The sequence below is a fragment of the Scyliorhinus torazame genome, chromosome 2, assembly GCF_047496885.1.
Source record: "Scyliorhinus torazame isolate Kashiwa2021f chromosome 2, sScyTor2.1, whole genome shotgun sequence".
In the NCBI taxonomy this organism is placed as follows: Eukaryota; Metazoa; Chordata; class Chondrichthyes; order Carcharhiniformes; family Scyliorhinidae; genus Scyliorhinus; species Scyliorhinus torazame.
In genome coordinates, this window is record NC_092708.1 from 398,825,110 (window position 1) to 398,849,960 (window position 24,851).

The window sequence follows — 24,851 nt, forward strand, 5'->3', positions numbered from 1 at the left end:
GCCATAGGAACTGCATTTATATAGCATCTTTAACCACACCGTGCCACAGGAACTGCATTTATATAGCATCTTTAACCACACCGTGCCACAGGAACTGCATTTATATAGCATCTTTAACCACACTGTGCCATAGGAACTGCATTTATATAGCATCTTTAACCACACCGTGCCACAGGAACTGCATTTATATAGCATCTTTAACCACACTGTGCCACAGGGACAACTGCATTTATATAGCATCTTTAACCACACCGTGCCACAGGAACTGCATTTATATAGCATCTTTAACCACACCGTGCCATAGGAACTGCATTTATATAGCATCTTTAACCACACCGTGCCATAGGAACTGCATTTATATAGCATCTTTAACCACACTGTGCCACAGGAACTGCATTTATATAGCATCTTTCACCACCCCGTGCCACAGGAACTGCATTTATATAGCATCTTTAACCACACCGTGCCACAGGAACTGCATTTATATAGCATCTTTAACCACACCGTGCCACAGGAACTGCATTTATATAGCATCTTTAACCACACTGTGCCACAGGAACTGCATTTATATAGCATCTTTAACCACACCGTGCCACAGGAACTGCATTTATATAGCATCTTTAACCACACCGTGCCACAGGAACTGCATTTATATAGCATCTTTAACCACACCGTGCCACAGGAACTGCATTTATATAGCATCTTTAACCACACTGTGCCACAGGGACAACTGCATTTATATAGCATCTTTAACCACACCGTGCCACAGGAACTGTATTTATATAGCATCTTTAACCACACTGTGCCACAGGGACAACTGCATTTATATAGCATCCTTAACCACACCGTGCCACAGGAACTGCATTTATATAGCATCTTTAACCACACCGTGCCATAGGAACTGCATTTATATAGCATCTTTAACCACACCGTGCCACAGGAACTGCATTTATATAGCATCTTTAACCACACTGTGCCACAGGAACTGCATTTATATAGCATCTTTAACCACACCGTGCCACAGGAACTGCAGTTATATAGCATCTTTAACCACACCGTGCCACAGGAACTGCATTTATATAGCATCTTTAACCACACCGTGCCACAGGAACTGCATTTATATAGCATCTTTAACCACACCGTGCCACAGGAACTGCATTTATATAGCATCTTTAACCACACCGTGCCACAGGAACTGCATTTATATAGCATCTTTAACCACACCGTGCCACAGGAACTGCATTTATATAGCATCTTTAACCACACCGTGCCACAGGAACTGCATTTATATAGCATCTTTAACCCCAGTGCCACAGGAACTGCATTTATATAGCATCTTTAACCACATCGTGCCACAGGAACTGCATTTATATAGCATCTTTAACCACACCGTGCCACAGGAACTGCATTTATATAGCATCTTTAACCACACTGTGCCACAGGAACTGCATTTATATAGCATCTTTAACCACACCGTGCCACAGGAACTGCATTTATATAGCATCTTTAACCACACCGTGCCACAGGAACTGCATTTATATAGCATCTTTAACCACACCGTGCCACAGGAACTGCATTTATATAGCATCTTTAACCCCAGTGCCACAGGAACTGCATTTATATAGCATCTTTAACCACACCATGCCACAGGAACTGCATTTATATAGCATCTTTAACCACACTGTGCCACAGGAACTGCATTTATATAGCATCTTTAACCACACTGTGCCACAGGAACTGCATTTATATAGCATCTTTAACCACACCGTGCCACAGGAACTGCATTTATATAGCATCTTTAACCACACTGTGCCACAGGGACAACTGCATTTATATAGCATCTTTAACCACACCGTGCCATAGGAACTGCATTTATATAGCATCTTTAACCACACTGTGCCACAGGAACTGCATTTATATAGCATCTTTCACCACCCCGTGCCACAGGAACTGCATTTATATAGCGTCTTTCACCACCCCGTGCCACAGGGACAACTGCATTTATGTAGCATCTTTAACCACACCGTGCCACAGGGACAACTGCATTTATATAGCATCTTTCACCACCCCGTGCCACAGGGACAACTGCATCTTTATCTTAATAAAATGGCCCAAGACACCTTAGACAAAATATTGACCACAAGTGACATTAGGAGCTGATGAGTGAGGCAGGTGGTCAAAAATTTGATCAAAGAGGTAAGGAGCGTCTTAAAGGAAGAGGGACTTAGAGAGAAAATTCCAGAGATTGGGAGCCAGGCAGCTGAAGGAGTGAGCAATTTAAATCTGGAATGCTCAAGAGACCAGAATTAGGGGGTGAGAATTTGAAAATCAAGGTTTCATTGCATGCCAGCTTACAAATTCAGAGTTTTCTGAGGTATTCATTCAACAAATAATGAAACTCTAACATCCACCTGAGAGCTCGTAGGAACTTCAGAGTCAGGTCGGTGGGAAATTAGATAAATTATCCCGGTGTCTTGATGGGCAAGTGTCAGCTGTGATTCATCGCCTAATTCAGATGGTTGTAGGCCGGAGTTGTCCTCGAGAGGCAGCAGCCCAAATCTAGGCTGACAGCCTGAGGGGGCAGCGCACTGTTGTTGGGAGTGTCAGAGCCAAGGGAGGGGCGCACTGTCGGAGGGTCAGAGGGCTGGAGAAACTGAGTGGGGTCACCACTCTGAGGGGGAATAGAGTGTAGAGTGGAGTCACCCAACCTAGGCACCCTTTACCCACGAAACCACCATTAATTTCTGATCTCTCTCGGCCAAACTACCAACTTTGAATCTTCAGGCTACCTGTCGGCCTCTGATCCACTGCTAGGAGCCTGGGATACGGGTGAACTCTCAGACTCTCCCCAGGGGAGACACCAAATAATCCCCCTGCCCCAACCATGTTGGGATCGGGGGAGAAGAGAGTTGGAAAGGGGGAAAACAGTAGCCGATGAAGCTCAATGTGCGGAAAAAGTGAGGCCGTCCAGTTTGGACCTCAAAGGTATCAGAACATTGGTTAAATAGTGAGAAGCTAGGAACTGTGGAGGGGGCAACAGAAGTTTACGGATGAGAGAGTGCAGATGTCACTAAAGGTACTACATAAATAAGAGTGGAATGTTCGCCTGTATCTTAAGGGCTGAAATTCAAAGAGGTGAAAGTTACGGAGCCTCAGTTCGACCCACCTGGGTGGGTTCAGTTCTGGGTCCCGTGCCTCAGGAAGGAGAGGAATACTGGCCTCACAGGGAATAAAGTTCACCAAAATGAGACCGGCGCAGAAAGGGTTAAATTAAGAGGATGTGTCGGACAAACTAAGCTTGTGTCTCCTTAAGTGTAGAAGATTAAGGGGGGATCGAATGGAGGTGTTTAAGCTGATTGAAGGATTTGATAGGATAGAGGCAGATAAACTATTTCCCAGCATGGGGGTGAGGGAAAGACTGAAAGTGAGTCCAGAGTAAGCAGCAGAACCTCTGAAGTTAGAGCAAAGCCAGTCAGTGGCGATGTCGGGAAACAGGTCTTCACAGGAGGGCGAGTAAAACCTGGAACTCACTCCCGAAAGCGGCCGAGATTGTGGGTCAACAGGAAATGTCCAAATTAAGACTGATAGATCTTTATTGGGTCTGGGTTAAGGAAGACAGAATCATGGATCCAGCACAGAAGGTGGCCCATTCAGCCATCACCAATTAGATTGAGGAACAGGATTGATGGGCTGAATGGCCTCGTCCGGTTTCTATGACAGCAGCAAGAAGGAGCCAGTGACCGGAAAAGATCAATGGACGTTTCTACTTACAATCACAAATGACCATTTCCAGGTCAAGGTGTCCAGGATGTAGACATTATTGAAACATTCTTCATCTTTCATTCCCCCAAAGATGTAAATGCGTTTGGTGTCAGGGTCGTACGTGGCTGAGTGGCCGCACACACTCCGAGGGATTGGGATGGTCATCGTCGAAGTCGTTTCCAAGGGAAACCAGAAATTATCACCATCTGCTCAAAAAAATAAAAAAGGACAAATGTCAGAGGTCATTGATATCAAAGTTCAAATGGAAACCACATTGTGACCGGAGAAAAATGCAAAGAAATGACAAAATAAAAATATTGAGATTGCTCCTAACGAGAGGTTTCACAGAGGGAGGGTCATCACTCATTTCTGAGGTTTGCTTTGGTGCTGATAACATTCATTGAAGAACTCAACATCAATGGTGGGGCAGGGGTAGAAGGTGGTGGGGATGAAGCAGGCAGCAGAGAAAGGGGGAGGAGGAAGACAGTGGAGGGTGGGGGTCAGAAAGATGTGGTGGGAGGATAGGACCGACCAACACTGACTCCCAACAAGTCAGATTCCTTTCCTGGTTTCAGAGGCCTCCATAGGGCCTCACTCCTCCCAATCTCCTCCAGTTCTCCGAGATCCCTCTTCTCCTCCAAATCGGATGTTGCCCACCTCCGCACCATTGGAAGCTGCTGAGGCAGTGAACTCCGAAGTCTCCTCACTAAAACTCTCAGCCCTCCCCCTCCCCCCCCGCCCTTAAAAGCCACCTCATTGACTCAGCCACGGATCAGTTGTCCGAATATCACTTTCTCTAGTTTAGTTTCCATTTCCTTTACACTGTGAAGTGATTTTAGGTTCAGTTTTAAATGTAGTCGAAATGCTTCATTGGGGTGGGGGGGGGGGGGGCCGAGAATTATTCCCCAGGTCCAAGTTGTCCCACTTTTCCTGGTTTCCATTTTCAATGCGCTAGCGACGGTTATCTTGGTGTGAAGGAAGGGTGACAGAGCTCGATAGTGTGGCGATGGGCAGCTGAGCAGCACCAATGGATTCAGGAGTGTCGATGCCGACTCCATCATTAATATAAAAGGGAAACATACTGCAGAGGCTGCAAATGTGAAATAAAACCAGCTGCGACCATCTGTCGAGAGAGAAACAAAGGGAACGTTTCGAGCCAATAATCCTTCACTGGCTACCCCGGCTTAAGTTCAGTTCTGGCGAACTGACCGGCCACCTTCTGGAATCACTGCTCATGGGTTCATTATAAACCCAGTGGCTTGTTCAGACAGAGGGCAATTAAGAGTTAATGATGTAGCTGTGGGTCTGGGGTCACACAGTTCCAGGGTGGGTAACGAGGACACATTTCCTTCCCTGGAGATCATTACTGAACCAATTGGCTTTTTACAACAATCCAGTATTTCGATATCACCGTTACTGATGTCAACATGTGCACAAACCAAACTCTTATTTCTCAAATTGTCAAAATGAGATTAGAATCATGTTCTCTATCTTGTTACCCCTAATTATTCCTCCTCACACTAATAGCTCTGCAGCATCGTTCTCAAAAGGAGCGCACACCAGTCACAACAGCTTGCATTTATATAGCACCTTTCACACAGTAAAATAAATTCCCAAGGTGCTCCGTAACAGCATTCAAGCAAAATCAGACTTGTTACAAGAGGCGATATTGGGACAGTTACGGGTTTATTTTAGATCTCATTTCGAGGCATGTTTAAACCCATCTATTGTTAATCTTGAACTCATGCTAAATTCCAGTTACTGTCACGCATGGTTTGCCACCTCCATGCAGGTTCCTTCCAGAATGTTCTCTCAGGCTATTACCATGCGACTCTATACATCATACTGTGGGCAACGCTATTCTCCAGTACCATGTTAACCCTTGCTTTGCCGAGCACCTCTACATTGCAGTCACATACATCATACAACAGCCCCTACATAGCTAGAGAGGGTGAAAATTTCAATTGTTGGTAAGAGGCTGAGGGGTATTTGGTGTTTCCTCCAAGTGAGGGTAGGTTTAGGGGGTCAGAGGGACATCTAATTGCCAGGCCTCTTGCAGCTGGATCTGTATCTCGATTCAACTCCATTTACCCCCTCTCTCCTGTGGTGGTACCCTTCCCCAACCAACAAACCTGGTTATCTCAGTCTTGAAGTTACCAATTCACCCTTGGCCTCAACTTTTTTTTTTTGGCGAGAGAGAAAGGGTTCCAGATTTTCACTACCTTGTGGGCGAAGAGCTTCCTGACATCGCGCCTAACGGCCTGCATCTAATTTTAAGATGTTGTCTTCGTTTTCAAGCCCTTGCAGGCGCAGAAGGAATTTCTTGCAATCGACTGTACCAACATTTTTAATCATCTTAAACAGCTCAATTAGCTTACTCCTTAACCTTCTAAACTGAAGTGAATACAACCCTCATCTGACATTATTTAACCCCGGCATCATTCTGCTGAGCAAAGACTCGTATTGGACTTGACATTTTAGTTCTGTATCTCTCTCTCCGCACAGGCAGCATCAGACCCGCTGAGTTTATCGAGCATTTCCCGTTTATATTTCAGGTTTCCAGCACCGTATTTTGCTATATTGTCGTTCTGGTGAATCTACACCCCACCCCTTCCAAGGCCGGCATATCCTTCCCACGGTGCAGTGCCCCGAACTGGGCAGTTACTCCAGGTGCTGGTCCCCGCCCAATCTCACTCACCGATCTCAAGCCTCCACAGACCATCTTTACAGTAGCTCTTCTGACTCCCCTTTCCACCAATCAGAATCGCCGTATCCGGGTCACTCAGACACAGTGTGTGGTCCCAGCGAGGGCTCGGACAGGCTGAAAAGATGAGAGATTTCAGTTATTGAGGGAAAGGACAGGTGTATGGTGTTGGCAGTGAGAGTTCTAATCTTTCACCATCTGGGGTGCATACGAGCACAGCCCCCCAAGTTCATACCTGCTATGGGATGTGGTGTGCGGTAATGAGGAAGGGCAATTTAATGTTGTAGCCATCTAAGATGGCCACCTGCAAAGGACCATGGGAATTATGGCCAACCCAGACAGATACACAGCCTATGTGTATCTAAAACACAATTAACACTTCCGGTTGCGGCTATGCAGAGCTGAGTCGCACGTTCGGCAGCTCCCGCTTGGAATGGACTTTTGGGCTCTTTTCAGGGCCCCCAACGGCATTTTTTCGACATTTCCCGGTGTGGGAAGAAGACGGCAACATTCCCCCGACAGTATATGGCTTGGACCAGGAGCGGGGCGACTAAAAAAGTGGCGGTGAACCCAAAGAAAGTGCGAGGGAAGAAGAGCAAGATGGTGGCGGGCGAGGACCAGGCAGCGTGGATGCAGTGGGCGTAGGAGCAGCAGGAGGTTATCCAGCGCTGCTTCAGGGAGCTCAAAGCGGACCTGCTGGAGCCGATGAAGGCTTCTAGCGACAAGCCGCTGGAGACCCTGACGGCCCAAGGGGTGGCGATCCGCGAGGTCCGACAAAAGATCTCTGACAATGAGGACGAGATCTCAGCCCTGGCGGTAAAGGTGGAGGCGCACCAGGCGCTCCACAAGAAATGGCAGGAGCAGTTCGAGGAGATGGAGAATCGGTCGAGGCGGAAGAACCTGCGGATCCTGGGCCTCCCAGAGGGGCTGGAGGGGTCACCATGTAAAACTCGCTGATGGGAGCGGGGTCCTTCCAGGGGCCCCTGGAGCTGGAAGAGGCCCATAGAGTGCTGGCGAGGAGGCCCAAGGCTAACGAGCCGCCGCGGGCGGTGCTGGTGCGGTTTCATCGGTTCGGTGATCGGGAGTGTGTGCTCGGATGGGCCAAGAAAGAGAGGAGCAGCAGGTGGGAGAACGCGGAGGTTCGAATATATCAGGACTGGAGCGCGGAGGTGGCGAAGAAGAGGGCCGGGTACAACCGGGCGAAGGCGGTGCTGCACAGGAAGGGGGTGAAGTTTGACATGCTGCAGCCGGCGCGACTGTGGGTTACCTACAAGGACGGGCACCATTATTTTGAGTCCCCGGAGGAGGCGTGGGCCTTTGTTCAGGCCGAGAAGCTGGACACAAACTGAGGGCCGGGATGGGTGGTCGGGGATTGCTGTTGGGGTGTTACATTTTGAGGGGGGGGTTCTTTGCTCATTTCTTTTTGGTTCGGTCTGGGTGGTTAGGGTGGGTGGGCACTGTTTTGGTTGGGTCTGTCGGGTGGGCTCTTGGAGGTGGGCAAGTAAACGGAGTAGGGGTGGATGGCCGGTAGGGGGGGATGGGACCCCGCGGGGGAGTGGGAGGCCCGAGTCGGGGGTGAGGGGACTGGGCCTGTAAAAGGAGCTGCTTCAGGGGTGGCGGGGCCGGGCAGGTGGAAAGCGCGGGCTTTTTCCCGCGCTGAAGGCTGGAGGGGGTGGGGCCGGGGCGGGGAAGCGAGGGTTGTTTCCCGCGCTAGGGATGGAAGGGGGAGGCGGAGAGCCTGCTGATGGGTAATGGAGGGGGAGGGGATGTCCCATAATGGGAGGACTCGAAGGAGAGGCGGGAGTGGCCGGGGTCAGCAGGAGTCAGCTGACTTGCGGGAGTGCAATGGGGGGAGCAAAGCAGCTATGAGGGGTCCTAGCTTTGGGGGGGGGGGGGGGGGGGGGGGGGGGGGGGGAGAACCGGATTACTGCTGGTATGGTCAAGGGGGAGCTGGAGCGAGTGAGGGGGTTGGGACGGGGGTCTGCCGCCGTGGGGAACGGGCCTGGCGTGGGGTGCGGGCACGTGGCTGGCTAAGGAGGGGTTATGGCTAGTCGGCGGGGGTGGGGGGCGGGTAGCCCCCTGATCCGGCTGCCAACCTGGAATGTAAGGGGACTGAACGGGCCGGTAAAGCGGGCCCGGGTGTTCGCGCACCTGAAGGGGCTGAAGGCGGATGTGGTCATGCTCCAGGAGACACACCTGAAGGTGGCAGACCAGGTAAGACTGAGGAAGGGGTGGGTAGGTCAGGTGTTTCATTTGGGGCTGGATGCCAAAAATCGGGGGGTGGGGATCTTGGTGGGGAAGAGGGTGTCGTTCGAGGCGTCGAGCATTGTGACAGACAATGGCGGCAGGTACGTAATGGTAAGTGGTAAGCTGCAAGGGGAGAGGGTGGTGCTGGTCAATGTGTACGCCCCGAACTGGGACGATGCGGGTTTTATGCGGCACATGTTAGGTCGGATCCCGGACTTGTAAGTGGGGGGCCTGATAATGGGGGGGACGGGGGGGGGGGGGGAGACTTTAACAAGGTGTTGGATCCGGCACTGGACCGCTCCAGGTCTAGGACGGGTAGGAAGCCGGCGGCGGCTAGAGTGCTGAGAGATACCTGGAGGCCAACGATAAGGGGTGGGTCCGAGTGGGGATGTTATGGGAGGCGATGGTTAGGGGAGAGCTGATCTCCATTAGGGCACACAAGGAGAGGAGAGAGCAGAGGGAGAGGGAGAGGCTGGTGGGGGAGATGGTGAGGGTAGGCAGGAGGTATGCGGAGGTGCCTGAGGAGGGACTGTTGAGGGAGAGGCGTAGCCTCCAGGCCGAATTCGACCTGTTGACCACCAGGAAGGCGGAGGTGCAGTGGAGGAAGGCCCAGGGGGCGGTTTATGAATATGGGGAAAAGGCAAGTCGGATGCTGGCGCATCAGCTTCGGAAGCGGGACGCAGCTGGGGAGATCGGGGGAGTTAAGGATAGGGGAGGGAGTGTGGTGCGGAGTGGGGTTGGCATCAATGGGGTCTTCAGGGACTTTTATGAGGAACTGTGTCGGTCCGAGCCCCCACTGGAGGGAGGGACCCTTTCTGGACCAATTGAGGTTCCCGAAGGTGGAGGAGGGACTGGTGGCGGGATTAGGGGCCCCGATTGGGCTGGAGGAGCTGGCCAAAGGGATAGGGAGCATGCAGGCAGGGAAGGCACCGGGGCCGGTCGAATTCTACAAAACATATGTGGACCTGTTGGGCCCGTTGCTGGTTAGGACCTTCAATGAGGCAAGGGAGGGGGGGGCCTTGCCCCCGACTATGTCCCGGGCACTGATCTCATTGATCCTGAAGCAGGACAAGGATCCCCTGCAGTGTGGATCTTACAGGCCGATTTCATTGTTAAACGTAGATGTAAAGTGCTGGCGAAGGTCTTAGCCACGAGAATTGAGGATTGGGTGCCGCAGGTGATCCACGAAGACCAGACGGGGTTTGTGAAGGGGAGACAGTTGAACGCGGATGTGCGGAGGCTCCTGAATGTTGTTATGATGCCGGCAAGGGAGGGAGAGGCGGAGATAGTGGTGGCGATGGACGCTGAGAAGGCCTTCGATAGGGTAGAGTGGGGGTACTTGTGGGAGGTGCTGAAGAGGTTCGGTTTTGGGGAGGGGTTCGTCAGGTGGGTTAGGCTGTTGTACGAGGTCCCGATGGAGAGTATGGCCACGAACAAGAGGAGGTCTGAGTACTTCCGGTACTCGGGGGACGAGACAGGGGTGCCCCTTGTCCCCCCCTGCTCTTCGCACTGGCGATTGAACCCCTGGCTATGGCACTGAGGGATTCGAGGAACTGGAGGGGGTTGGTGCGGGGTGGGGAGGAGCATCGGGTGTCGCTCTATGCGGACGACTTGCTGCTATATGTGGCGGACCCTATGGGGGGAATGCTGGAGGTAATGAAGATCTTCAGGGAGTTTGGGGATTTCTCAGGGTACATGCTCAACATGGGGAAGAGTGAGTTGTTCGTGGTTCACCCAGGGGACCAGGAGAGGGGGATTGGTGAGCTCCCACTAAAAAGGGCGGAGAGGAGCTTCAGGTATTTGGGGGTCCAGGTGGCCAGGAGCTGGGGGGCCCTACATATAGACTTAATTTCACAAGGCTAGTGGAGCAAATGGAGGAGGAGTTTAAGGGGTGGGACGCGTTGCCACTGTCCCTGGTGGGTAGGGTGCAGTCAGTCAAGATGACGGTGCTCCCAAGGTTTTTGTTCCTGTTCCAGTGCCTCCCCATTCTCATCCCGAAGGCCTTCTTTAGGCAGGTCAACAGGAGCATAACGGGGTTTGTGTGGGCGCGAGGGACTCCGAAGGTGAGAAGGGTGTTCCTGAGCGGAGTAGGGATGGGGGGGGCTGGCGCTGCCCAACCTCTGTGGGTACTACTGGGCCGCCAATGCGGCGATGGTGCGCAAGTGGGTGATGGAGGGTGAGGGGGCTGCATGGAAGAGGCTGGAGACGGTGTCTTGTGTGGGTACGAGTCTGGAGGCGCTGGCACCGGCGCCACTGTCGCACCCTCCAATGAGGTATACCACGAGCCCGGTGGTGGCGGCTACCCTCAAAATCTGGGGGCAGTGGAGTCGGCACAGGGGGGAAGTGGGGGCCTTGGTGTGGACCCCGATACGGGGGAACCACCGGTTCGCCCCAGGAAGAACAGGTGGAGGGTTTGCGGGGTGGCACAGGGCAGGGATACGAAAGTTGGGGGACCTGTTTGTGGACGGGAAGTTCGCGGGCTTGGGTGAGCTGGAGGAGAAGTATGGGCTCCCCCGGGGAACACCTTCAGGTACTTACAGGTAAGGGCGTTTGCCAGACGTCAGGTGGTGGAATTCCCGCGGCTACTGCCACACACAGTACAGGACAGGGTGCTCTCGGAGGGGTGGGTTGGAGGGGGGAAGATCTCGGCAACATACCAGGTGATGCAGGAGGAGGAGGAGGCCTCGGTGGTGGAGTTGAAAGGTAAGTGGGAGGAGGAGTTGGGGGAGGAGATCGAGAAGGGGAAGTGGGCAGATGCCCTTGGGAGGGTGAACTCTACCTCTTCGTGCGCGAGGCTCAGCCTCATACAGTTTAAGGTGCTGCACAGGGCACACATGACCGGGACAAGGATAAGCAGGTTCTTTGGGGGTGAGGACAGGTGTGTTAGGTGCTCAGGGAGCCCAGCAAACCACATCCATATGTTCTGGGCATGCCCAGCGCTGGAGGAATTTTGGAAGGGCGTAGCGAGGACGGTGTCGAGGGTGGTAGGATCCAGGGTCAAACCGGGCTGGGGGCTCGCAATATTTGGGGTTGCAGGGGAGCCGGGAGTGCAGGAGGCGAAAGAGGCCGGTGTTCTGGCCTTTGCGTCCCTGGTTGCCCAGCGAAGGATTCTCCTTCAGTGGAAGGATGCGAGGCCCCCAAGCGTGGAAGCCTGGATCAGCGATATGGCGGGGTTCATTAAATTGGAGAGGGTGAAATTTGCCATAAGGGAATCGGTGCAAGGGTTTTTCAGGCGGTGGCAACCGTTCTTGGACTTCCTAGCAGAACGGTAGACAATGGTCAGCAGCAGCAACCCGGGGGGGGGGTCTATTTTATTTCTGTTTGTCTATACTGGGGGATCTGAGGGGGTGTATATATTTGCTATGTGTTAATTCGGGGTGTTAATTTATTATTTATGTATACGGGGGAGGGGGGGCACTGGGGTTGCTCTATTTTGTTTTGTATTTAATTCTACTGGGGTCCTTTTTCATTTTGTTGTTGATATTTTGTGAAAACTTCAATAAAAATTATTTTAAAAAATAAAAAATAAAACACAATTAACCAGACCTGACCAAAACCCCCGTTAGTTTACATTTTAATGGCCCATTTTCCCAGGACAATAGAACTCCAATCAAGCAACCGGTACAGCCACAGACTGATCGGTGCTACTCCTCTGACTCAGAAAGCCCAACTGGTAAGGTCAATGCCCGCTAAGGACCCGCCCAACTACCAAGGGACCCGCCCCTTTATTGGCCGAAATCGAAGAGAGTGATCAGAGCCATGTCGAACTATTGGGTCCAAGGTTAAGGACCGCCCCAAAGAGCGCGAAATCCCAGGGGGATAAAAGAGAGGACAGCCACGTGTTCTGTCTCTTTTGGATCCGGCCTGTGCCAAACCCAATTGCAGCAGGAACAGCCAGCCAAGTTCAAGACCAACGATCGCTACCTGATGGATGAGCCCAGCACAGACAGAGCCACTTTCTTCGAACCAGCCAAGTGAAATCCAGATAAAGGCCTTTATCCATTTGCACAATGCTGGTCGCCCTGAAGTTAAGTATCGGTTATTGTAGCTGATAGGTGTAGTTTAACTCGCAGTAGATGTTGTGTTTGCATGTTGAGATAACTCTTGTGTACGTAAATAAACCATCTTTTGAACTAACTAACTGGTTGTGTGGTCATTTGATCGATATAAGGGAAAGGCTTGTGGTTCACCGAGATAAATAAATAGAGCAACAATGTCCATCTTAGTTGAGGAGAACAATAGCTGTCTCACTCCGCTACAAAATGACTTGTATTTCGTTAAGTGCCATTAATATAGTAATACATCCCAAAGCAATTTTATCAACTAAAAGTATAAAAGAGTACTTAGAGAGAGAATGAATTCCAGAGCCTTTGACCTAAGCAGCTGAAGGGAGAGCCACCTTTGGTGGTGTGATGAAAATTCAGGACATGCGAGGCGAGTATGCGAGATTTTGGAGGGATGTGGGGCTGGAGGAGATTACAGAGACAGGGAGGGCGAGCGAGGTCATGGAGACACTTGAAAATAAGGAAAATCATTTGAAGAATCGATGTTTTGCTGGACTGCAGTCCGTGTAGAAAAACAGGAACAGCATTTCCACGTAGTGAGTGGTTAGGATCTGGAATGCACTGCCTGAGATTGTGGAGGAAGCCAATTCAATTGTGGCTTTTCAAAAGGAATTAAATGTCTTTCTGAGGCAGGAACACAAGCAGAGCTCCGGGGAAAATGCAGGGGAGTGGCACGGGGCAAGTTGCTTTTGCAGAGAGAGAGATAGCCTGGACACATGAGACTGAAAGACCTCCTTGGTGTTGTAACCAAATGCAAATTATTATTAGAGAGATTTTCCCAGTCCCTCCTTCGTATGTCCTCTCCTGAGGGGAGTGACTCTCTACAACTCACTGTCCAGTAACACTGAGTGAGGCCGGACACAATGTGCCAGAGGATGCCCTTGAAAAGATTGGCTTCCTGGGTATCGGTTAGTCACAGGTTTGCAGCCAGACTGAACTCACCCCTCAGCCTCTTCACATCCGAATCACAGCCTAGAACAAAGAAATGAATCGCAGTCAACAGGAAATCCCATCCCCACACCTCAATATAACGGCAATGTCACTCAACATAGCCAAACCGCCAGCCACCCCTCCACGGTAGGGGGGGGGGTTTCAGTTTAGGATATTTGAAGGGTTTGGAAACCCCCAAGACCCCTTGACAGAGGGGGCTCTCTCCCACATCACTGATTATTCAAACAGCTTTACTACCCAGCAATATCGGAATGAGTCCCTTCCCCCTCCACCCAGCTCTTAATATTAATATACTTCCCATGAAGACATGCTTACTGACATCCCCCTCAATGACCTGGCTCCAACGTTAATGTTTTGCTCCCTTGTTCTGATTTCTCCCAACCCCACACAACCAGACATTTAAAAAAAATAAATTTAGAGTACCCAATTATTTTTTTCCAATTAAGGGGCAATTTAGTGTGGCCAATCCACCTACCCTGCACATCTTTGGGTTGTGGGGGTGAAACCCACGCAGACACAGGGAGAATGTGCAAACTCCACACGGACAGTGACCCAGGGCCGGGATTCGAACCCGGGTCCTCAGCGCCGCCGTCCCAGTGCTAACCACTGCGCCACATGCCACCTCTCCCACACAACCAGACAATCGTTTCCCTCGATCCACTCCTTCCATCATCTTAAACACCTCCCGTAATCTTCTGTACACCAGGTAACTTCTACAGCTTCGCACAGGGACAAGTGAGTTTTGACAGACACGTCATGAGGTACCTGAGCCTCACCTCTCAGGTTGTCTTCATCCAGGTGGTCAGTGCATGTGCCTGAACTGTCCTCGCCCTTTAGCCGAATGGAGGGTGGTGCTGGAGGACGGGAAGCCTCGGTGTTAATCGTCGGGCTCCTCTCTGGCTGCCGGTAGGCACTGCTCCAGTGAGGCTGTGGACAATATTTTGTTAGTTGCAGAGCAGACTACCACCCCCCCTCCCTCTCCACTCCCATCCACCACCCACCCATCACTCAGATTTCAATCCCTCCTACACTGACTATCAGGTATGAAAGGCCATTCGAGAGGATTGACGATCTAGAACGCTGACTTCCGGTGGCGGCCATGGAGGAGTAGGTCGCACATTTGATAGCCCCCACCTGTAACGGACTTTTGGACCTTATTTCCCCCGTTTTTTTTTTGATTTTATGGGATAAATCAGTGAGGAGTGAGACAGTAAGGAGAAATCCCCCTCCGGTGTATGGAGAATTGGACCAGAAGTGGCTGTGTGAGATGACAAAGTTCTGCAAGGAAGACGCGAGCAGAGCTGGCTACGCGGGAAAGCGTGGCGGAGGGCAAGGGCCGCGGTGAGGCGGCACAGGGTCGACGGAGCAGCTGGTGAAATTTTTCGAGGATTGCTTCGCCGAGCTGAGAAGGACACGCTGGACCCGATTAAGGCTTCGATTGATCAAGTGGTTCAGAATCAGGAAACCCACGGGAGAGCGATCCAGGAGGCCGAACAAGAGTTGTCCGAACACGAGGAGTATATAACCGTGCTGGAAAGCAAGGTGGGGATGATGAACGACCGCCAGAAAAGAACTCAGGAGAAGCTGGAGGACCTGGAGAATAAGTCCAGGAGACAGAATCTCAGAATTGTTGGCCTCCCTGAAGGCAGTGAGGGATCGGATGCGAGGGCCTATGTGACGGACATGTTGTAGAAGTTGATGGGGGCTGGGGCGTTCCCTCGGCCCCTGGAATTGGACAGAGCGCACAGAGCCCTCGTGAGGAAGCCCAGAGCGAATGAACCGCCGAGGGCCATGGTGGTACATTTTCACCGTTTCATGGACAAGGAACACGTTTTGCGGTGGGCCAAGAAAGAACGGAGCAGCAAGTGGGAGTTGCGCATCTATCAGGACCTAGGAGCAGATTTGGCCAAGAGGCGAGCTGGGTTCAATCGGGCCAAAATGACCCTCTTTAAGAAGGGGGTGAAGTTCGGGATGCTGTACCCAGCCCGTCTGTGGGTCACACATGAGGAACGGGACTTCTACTTTGAAACGCCAGATGAAGCATGGACCTTTATTAAAGAAATGAATTAGGAGGCAAATTAAAAGACACTTAAGCCTTGGAGAAGTACTGTGGCAGCAATTTGTGTTGCTGGATAGTAGCTCTATGTGAAATATTGGGCTGTGTGGATGGTTAAAGGTTGATCTGTCTTGCAGGGACCTTGTTAGAGGGGGGATGGGCTTTGAATTTAGTTCTGCTTTTTGGGTGACTATTTTTCTAAAGCGACTGTTTCTTCACTGTTTTTTCTGTTGTTTGATTACTGGGGAATGTGATGCTTTTAAAATGTTTATTCATGTGGGGGGGGGAAGAGAGGAGAGTACAATAGGGAGACAGACTGCTTGGTGCCAGGGGCGGGAGCTATCGAGTCAGCATGGGTCAGCTGACTCTCGGAAGCGCGGTGGGGGGGTGAGCAGGTGTTAAGCTGGAGCTTGACTTGGGGGATTGGGTTTCTAGTGCTGTTGCTAGGAGGTGGGGGGGGGGGGGGGGGGGAGAGAGCTGCTTTGCTGACAGGGGAGGAACTGTTACTAGGTTACTAGGGGACAAATGGGAGGTCGGGAACGGCGACAGTGGGGACTCGAGGAAGCAGAGGGCGCGAGCTCGAGGCTGGCCTAAAAAGGGTGATGGCTAGTCGGCAAGGGAGAGGGGGTTGGAAGACCCCCGCCCAGGCTGAATGGGCCAGTCAAGAGGGCTCGTGTGTTCGCGCATTTGAGGGAACTGAAGGCGGACGTGGCATTGCTACAAGACACACACCTAAAGGTTACAGACGAGACGAGATTGAGGAAGGGGTGGGTCAGCCAAGTATTCCACTCAGGACTGGACTCAAAGACCAGGGGAGTAGCGATCTTGATCAGCAAACGAGTGGCATTCGAGGCAGGGAGAATCGTGTCAGACACGGGGGGTATATACGTAATGGTGAGTGGGAAGCTGGAGGAGGCGCGAATGGTATTTGTGAACATATATGCTCTGAATTGGGACGATGTGGAATTTATGAGGCGGGTGTTAGGTAAGATCCCAGACTCACATAACCTGATCATGGGAGGGGACTTCCACACAGTCATTGATCCGGAATTGGACCGGTCAAAATCCAGGACAGGGAGGAGGCCGGCTGCGGCAAAGGAATTGAAGGTTTTATGGAACAGATGGGGGGAGTAGACCCATGGAGGTTTGCACGGTCGAGGACGAAGGAGTTCTCCTTTTTTTCACATGTCCACAAGGTATACTCTCGCATCGACTTTTTTGTTCTGAGCAGGGCGCTAATACCGAAGGTGGTGGATACGGAGTACTCGGCAATCGCAGTGTCGGATCATGCCCTGCACTGGGTGGATCTACGGGTTAGTGTGGAGAGCGGGCAACGCCCGCTGTGGAGACTGGATGTGGGGTTGCTAGCGGACGAAGCGATCTGTGGGCGGGTTAACAAGTCCATCCAGAACTACCTGGAAACAAATGATTCAGGGGAGGTCTCTGCAGCGACGGTCTGGGAAGCTTTGAAGGTAGTAGTCAGAGGGGAATTAATCTCGATACGGGCCCACAGAGAAAAGGTGGAATGGGCTGAGAGGGATCGGGTAGTTGAGGAGATATTCCTGGCGGACAGGAGATACTCGGAGGCCCCGGATGCGGGGCTACTGAGAGAGCGGCAGAGGTTACAGGTGGAGTTTGGGCTGTTGACCACAGGGAAAGCAGTGGAACAGTTGAGGAAGACAAAGGGGGCGATCTATGAGTACAGGGAAAAGGCAAGCAGAATGTTGGCGCACCAGCTCAGGAAAAGAGAGGCGGCCAGGGAGATAGGTAAAGGAAAGAGTAGAGACGGGAATACTGTCCAGGACCCAGCCGGGGTGAGTCGGATCCCCCGGCGGGGGTGGAGGGGATGAGGCAATTTCTGGATCAGTTGAGGTTCCCGAGGGTGGAGGAGGACCTGGTGGAGGGGCTGGGAGCCCCATTGGGATTGAGGAAATAATCAAGGGGCTGGAGGACATGCAGTCGGGAAAGGCCCCGGGGCCGGACGGCTACCCGGTGGAATTCTAGAAGAAGTTTTCAGAAATATTGAGCCCACTGCTGGTGAGGACATTTAATGAAGCAAGAGAGAAGGGAGTCCCCCCCCGTTCCCCACACCCCCCCCCTCGATTTCATTGATCCTGAAACGGGAGAAGGATCCGGAGCAATGCAGGTCACACAGGCCGATTTCTCTACTGAATGTGGACGCCAAACCACTGCCTAAGATACTGGCCACAAGGATAGAGGACTGTGTCCCGGGGGTGATAGGGGAAGACCAGACGCGATTTGTAAAGGGCAGGCAACTCACGGCCAATGTCGAAGGCTGCTCAATGTTATTATGATGCCCTCAGAAGGAGAGGAGGCGGAGGTGGTGGTAGCGATGGATGCGGAGAAGGCTTTTGATCGGGTGGAGTGGAATTACCTGTGGGAGGCGCTGGGAAGGTTTGGGTTTGGTGAGGGCTGCCACCACGGGGGATACAGGACAGAGTAGTTTCCAGTACCTGGGTGGGAGAGGGGAAGGTATCGGATATTTACCAGGAGCTTTCGGAGGTGGAGGAAACTCCGGTGGAGGAGCTTAAGGGCAAGAGGGAGGACGAGCTAGGAGAGATAGAGGCGGGTCTATGGGCGGATGCCCTAAGCAGGGTTAATACCTCCTCATTGTGCGCCAGGCTTAGCCTGATACAATTGAAGGTAGTCCACCGGGCACACATGACAGCGGCTAGGATGAGCAAGTTTTTCGGGGTAGAGGACAGGTGAGCGAGGTGCGCAGGAAGCCCAGTAAATCATGTCCACATGTTTTGGGCATGCCTGAAGCAGAGAGGATTTTGGCAGGGTTTTGCTAAGGCAATGTCCACGGTGCTAAAAACACGGGTGGTGCCGAGTCCGGAGGGAGCGATCTTTGGAGTGTCAGAAGAGCCGGGAGTTCAGGGGACGAAAGAGGCTGATGTCTTGGCCTTTGCCTCCCTGGTAGCCCGGAGACGGATCTTGTTAATGTGGAGGGACTCGAAGCCCCCGAGAGTAGAGACCTGGGTTAGTGACATGGCTGGTTCCTCAGCCTCGAGAAAATAAAGTTCGCCTTAAGAGGGTCAATGGTCGGGTTCACCCGGAGGTGGCAGCCGTTCGGCAACTTTCTCGGGGAAAATTAAAATGTCAGCAGATGCAGTATTCCAAAGGCTGGGGGAGGGGGGGGGGTGCGCGGGCGGATTGTTGTTGTATGGTTGAGGTGCGTGAAGATTGGGCTGGGGGGGGGGGGGGGGGGGTGCGCGGGCGGATTGTTGTTGTATGGTTGAGGTGCGTGAAGATTGGGCTGGGGGGGGGGGGGGGGGGGTGCGCGGGCGGATTGTTGTATGGTTGAGGTGCGTGAAGATTGGGCTGGGGGGGGGGGGGGGGGTTATTTTACCATGATGTCATTGTTTATGTTACTGTTCTAAAAATGTTCAAGTACCTTAATAAAATATTATTTTTAAAAAAAGAAAATCAGGAACACTCTCCCCAGAGAAACTGTGGCTCATTGGGAGCTTTCAACATCCAGATGAACAGACCTTTGTTGGGCAAGGATTTCACACACGTGTGGATAAACTGAGCCAAGAAACAGGTCAGTCATTATATTGAATGGTGAACCTGACCCGAGGGGCTGGATAGCCAGCTCCTGCTGTTCTGAAATGTAATATTGAAGTTGGGTTTAATAACCTCCACCTCAACCTCCCCTCCAGAAGGAAATTTAAAGTGTTATAAATGAGGGGGTAAACTCCTCCCCAAATCTGGTTAAAGGAGATCAGGAATCGGCATATGGAAGCTTCGCACACAAGCAGAACGAGGGAGAAATGATTCCGACTGCTCATTCCCTCCGGGAAATCCCATTCCCAATCCCTCCACAGGAAATCTTACACAGGTACTTACAACTGCGAGGAAAGAGGGGAAAAGTGGGGAGATGTCATCCAGGAGGTCGATGAGGGCATCATCCAGAGCAGGGCGCGTCTTGGCAGGAATCACTGGTGTACTGCTGGAGAAATCCACCCTCTTCAACTAACAGAAAACAAATACACCTTCTTTATTCTCTCTCAGAACGTGGGGCATCACTGGCTGAGTCAACATTTATTACCCATCCCTAATTGCCCTTGAGAAGGTGATGCTCAGCTACCTTCTTGAACCGCTGCAGTACATTTGGTGTAGGTACACCTACAGTGCTGTTAGACATCACCATCACTGGGTATGTCCTGTCCTACTGGCAGGACAGACCCAGCAGAGGTGGCAGCACAGTGGTATACAGTCGGGAGGGAGCTGTCCTGGGAGTCCTCAACATCGACTCTGGGCCCCATGAAGTCTCATAGCTTCAGGTTAAACATGGGCAGGGAAACCTCCTGCTGATTACCACGTACCGGCCCCCATCAGCTGATGAATCAGTTACTCCTCCATGTTGAATACCAATTGGAGGAAGCACTGAGGGTCACAAGGGCACAGAATGTACTCTGGGTGGGGACTTCAATGTGCATCACCAAGAGTGGCTCGGTGATACCACCACAGACCGAGCTGGCCGGGTCCTAAAGGACAGAGCTGCTCGACTGGGACTGCAGCAGTTGGTGAGGGAACAAAACCTTCTTCACCCTGTTCTCATTAACTGCAGTCAAGCTCTTGCAGTACAGCTACAACACTGACTCCCGAGTTGGGATGTGGAGTGGGGGGAGGCAGTGGCGTAAGGGGATTATCGCTGGTCTACTAATCCACAGGCCCAGGGTAATGCTTTGGGGACCCAATTAGAATCCCAGCAGGGCAGACGGTGAAATTTAAATTCAATAAAATATCTGGTGCGGTGGGAACAGGCATCACTTTCAAACTCAGATTGTTTTGTTGATTTGTTTGTGTGATTTCACCAATTGTTTTTTTTTAACTATCTAAAACTGGGCCGGTTTGCAAACTACTGACAGGAACAATAATAACCAAATAAATAAATTTAATCCTTTCCAGTGGTTATTTTCAGAGTAATATTTAGACTATATAATAATCTTTATGTCACAAGTGGGCTTACATTAACACTGCGATGAAGTTACTGTGAAAATCCCCTAGTTGCCACACTCCGGCCCCTGTTCGGGTCACAGAGGGAGAATTCAGAATATCCAATTCACCAAACAAGCACGTCTTTGGATTGTGTGAGGAAACCGGAGCACCCGGAGGAAACCCACGCAGACACGGGGAGAACGTGCAGACTCCGCACAGACAGTGACCCAAGCCGGGAATCGAACCTGGGACCCTGGCGCTGTGAAGAAACGGTGCTAACCACTGTGCTCCCGTGGTGAGACTTTGACCCCGGCAGCAATGAGTTGATTGACCTTCAACTATCGCAACCATCTTCCTTTGTGCTAGTTATGACTCCAACCAGAGCACAGTTTCCTCATGATTCCCATTGACTAGATCGGCTCGGACTGTATGGCATTTAGCAGAGTGGTAGTGCCACACCGCACTATGGAGGGCTTCCTCAGTGAAGATAGGAGTTTGTCTCCACAAGGACTGTGCAGTGGTCACTCCTACCTATATTGTCGTGGACAGATGCATTTAAGACAGGCAGGTTGGTGAGACCGAGATCAAGTAAGGTTCCCTCTTGTTGGTTCCCTCACCACCTGCCATACACCCAGTCGAGCATCATTCCCATCGCCGCATTGCTACCTTTAAAAGCGAGAGATCAAGGAAGGAATCCATTTTTATGTTAAGCCCAGAAGACTAACCACCCTCAAAAATGTTGCTGGCTTGAAGTACATAACAAGCCAGTCCCCGGGTTAAACACCATACGGACTGTATTTAAATGGGGGATGGGCAGCAAGACTAACTGGAACCCAGTACAGCCTTGGGCAGCGATTGGCTGCTCAGAGATCAGTATACAGGACGATGAGGGTGAGCAGCAAAACTGTGTGAATGTCCAATTAAGTTTCAGTTTTGGGGAGGTGGGGTAGGGGGCACAACTAAGAAATTAATCAGCTCAATAGGAAATAAATACAATTCCTGAATGGATGGAAAAAAAACACTGGGCTGTAGGGACAGAGCGGGAAGAGTGGGATGAACAGGATAGCTCTGTGAAAGAGCCAGTATCTGCCTGATGGGCCAAAAGGCCTCATTCTGTACTGTACGAATCTATGACGCAAAGTGGCAGACAATCCATTCACTTGCCCTTTCAGACGTAGTCCTCTCAGACTTCTGCGTTTCCAGTTTTAAATTCAGACTTTCGGTATCTCTACATTCCTTTCTCTATTCAAAACCTCACCACGTCCTACCTGCCCGTTCAGGATCAAACACAGGGTCCCGTGGCCCCCTCTCTCTGCCTGCTCCCTGGCAGCTGCCGTCAGCTCACTCCTCCAGTCTCCCTGCCACACCAGACACCTACGGAGTACAAACAAAGAGTCACTCAGGGCATAAGACAGCATCTTCGAATCCCACCAAGTGACACCTGCCACTTCCCTCCCCACTCAGTGCTCACTGACCTACACTTGCCTCTGGTTAACCAACACCCTGATTTTCAAACCCCTCCATGATCTAGCTCATCCTTGTAACGTCCTCCAGCACCCCCCAACCCTCCAAGATCTCGGCGTTCCCCTGATTCTTGCATCTTGGGCATTCCAATCACCCCACCATTGGGGCCATGTCTTCCGCTGCCTGGGCCCCAAACTCTGGAATTCCCTCTCTACAGCTCTCTGCCTCATTTCCTCTTTTCAAACCTACCTCCTCGACTAAGCCTTTAGTCACATGTCCTAATATCTTGAGCGACTGTCAGAAAAGACTTGCCTGAAGCAGTCGGGAGGCCTCATGCTCAGGCACTATACAAATGCAGGTTGTTGTTGCCTGACAATCAGCCAGCGCATCTCAGCTCACTCATCCAGAGCACAGAAAGTATAGACTCGTCGCATCATCGAATAGGGTTGGAGATTTTGGTCCTAATGAACCCTCTCCAAATCTTCCCAACTGTAAATTTCTCCGTCTAAATTTCTTCCTCGCCCAACAATGTTTCAGTATATTGAAGTGTTGCTCCAGTTACCAACTATATACCAGCCGCTATTACAGGTCCCTCTCAATCACATCCTTTTCAAGTCCCAGTTTCTTCACCATTCTTTCTTTGGTTAGTCCCTTCACACGGGTCCAACCCTCAACAATGTTCCCCTCGCCTCCCAGTGACGAGCACCGGACACAGTGCTGAAGATGACCAGTTCCAGTGTGACGACGCAGCACACTGGTGGCCCTTAGCATCTGGTTGGTTGACTTTGCATTTGTGCTGCATGGTGAGTTGATGTTAATTGCAGAATCTGTCACTTATCTTTAGCCATTTCTCCACCATTCCGTCTCCTCTCGCGGTACGACATCATTTCAACCGGATCAGTGAACATGAATAATCAGGGTTTGGGCCTGACAGAGCACCTTGCCCAAACTCGAGCAAGAAAACACGATCTGTATTAACGCAAGACTGCTATTGGCAATCTCAAAAATAGACAAAAACAAAATATTGATTGGAACTCACCAAGAACCAGTAATGGAAGCTCAGCCTGCACTGGGCCATCAGATGGAGCCCAGAAGCTGATCTATAAACAATGTGGCGATGGGCGTTAAGCAGTGTCACCATCTGCCTCTTCAGGGATTTTAGGAATTGTCCCATACCGAAAGCCCCAGAGATCATTCCGTTAGACAAACTATATTACACCAGTTCAAAATTTACCAAATTTTAAAGAGATGTTTCCACTTGTGGGAGAGACCAGAACTCGAGGCTATAAATAGAAGATAGTCACTAATAAATCTAATAGAACGTTCCGGAGGGGGGAAAAAAACAATATGGAACTCACTTCCACATGGAGTGGTTGAGACCAATAATAGTTATTTAAAGGAAAAATTAATAGAAGTTCATCTGATCGGGTGGGTTGAAGTACAGGTGGGAGGAGGGTCATTTGGAGGAGTCAGGCCTAATGATCCGTTTCTTTGCTGTAATTACCTCATAATACTATGTCACTTCCAGTCACACAGGGTCAGTCAAATCCAATCCATCAATATTAACACATCCCTCAAACACCTGAAGAGAACACCTGCCAAACACAACAGGTCTCACCTCACTGCTGGCGAAAGTATTCCGATTCTCTGAGGTTTGATTTCAGCGCTCACCGACACCTCAACTGAGAAAAAGGTCTCCTCCGTGGGCATGTTCCAGTTCCCCAAACCAAAAATAACCAGGTGTTCTGGTAGAGGTAATGCCAACTGGCAACAGTAGAAGGATCCGTTGTGCTTTCTGTAAGACAAGAGGCAGCAAGGAAACCAGTCAAAACGCTGAGCTGGTCTAAAACCACCTCCAATGGAAGGTTGTACACCCTTCACTCATCCTGTTTTATTGGGAAACCTCCAAGGAGGTAGGAGAGAAATGGCTGTTTGAGAATTTGAATTGAGTTCAAAACTCTAGGTAAATATAACCATGAAGATCTTAGATTACCAGAAAAAACCATAGGGTTCACAAATATCCTTTATCAGAGGAAATCTGCTCTATATGCAGCTTCAGTCCACCACAGATCAAGTCTTACTTTTCCCTTTGGAGTGGCCTGGAAAGCACCAGACAAGGAATAGAACTGGACAGACATCTTGCAGACATCGCCACCTACTCAGGGACCTGGAGCATGAGCAATAAATGAGTGAAACACAGAAATAATTGCCGTGACAGCAGGTTTGGGGTTTCAGCAGCAATGGAATAGGAGATAAGGAGACGAGGGGGAGGGGTATGGAAGGAGCAGGCAACTCTCTAAGAAGGCAGGAACATCCTTGTAGGACTCAGGTAAGGTCCTTCTGCTGAAAGGATGAGTGGTGCAGAGAACAGAAACAGGACCTTCCCTGGGCAATGAATCATGTCCACGCTCCTTCTTATAAAATGTAATCTAGTTCCATGTGTAACTCCTACAACACCAACCACCACACAGCAAGGGCAGGACTATCTGGATTTCCATCACCACAAACCGGCTCCATTTACCTGAGGAACCTGTGGGGCGGCTCAGTGAGGGACCAGAGTGAGTAAAACTCCATCCTCCCTCCTCCCTCACTCACTCACTCACATCCACCTCCTCCCTCACTCACACCTCCTCCC

The 24,851-nt window shown here is 51.1% G+C and overlaps 1 protein-coding gene across 4 annotated transcripts in view; it reads right to left on the minus strand.

Annotated features, from left to right (window-relative positions):
- Positions 1 to 24,851, minus strand: part of LOC140406195 (kelch domain-containing protein 2) — a 33,813-nt gene extending 8,962 nt beyond the window's left edge. For 3 of the 4 annotated variants that reach the window (XR_011939084.1, XM_072494342.1, XM_072494337.1), the window contains exons 1-8: positions 24,738 to 24,851; positions 23,835 to 24,011; positions 22,021 to 22,126; positions 19,658 to 19,783; positions 14,505 to 14,655; positions 13,720 to 13,749; positions 6,461 to 6,583; positions 3,772 to 3,968 (exon numbers count right to left, since the gene is read on the minus strand). Coding sequence is in view for 3 of the 4 variants with exons in the window: in XM_072494342.1 (XP_072350443.1) it covers positions 3,772 to 3,968; positions 6,461 to 6,583; positions 13,720 to 13,749; positions 14,505 to 14,655; positions 19,658 to 19,783; positions 22,021 to 22,126; positions 23,835 to 24,011; positions 24,738 to 24,790 (963 nt within the window). In the remaining variant the exon portion in view is untranslated. The remainder of the gene's footprint in view (positions 1 to 3,771; positions 3,969 to 6,460; positions 6,584 to 13,719; positions 13,750 to 14,504; positions 14,656 to 19,657; positions 19,784 to 22,020; positions 22,127 to 23,834; positions 24,012 to 24,737) is intronic. The other variant, XM_072494347.1, reaches the window with a different exon arrangement.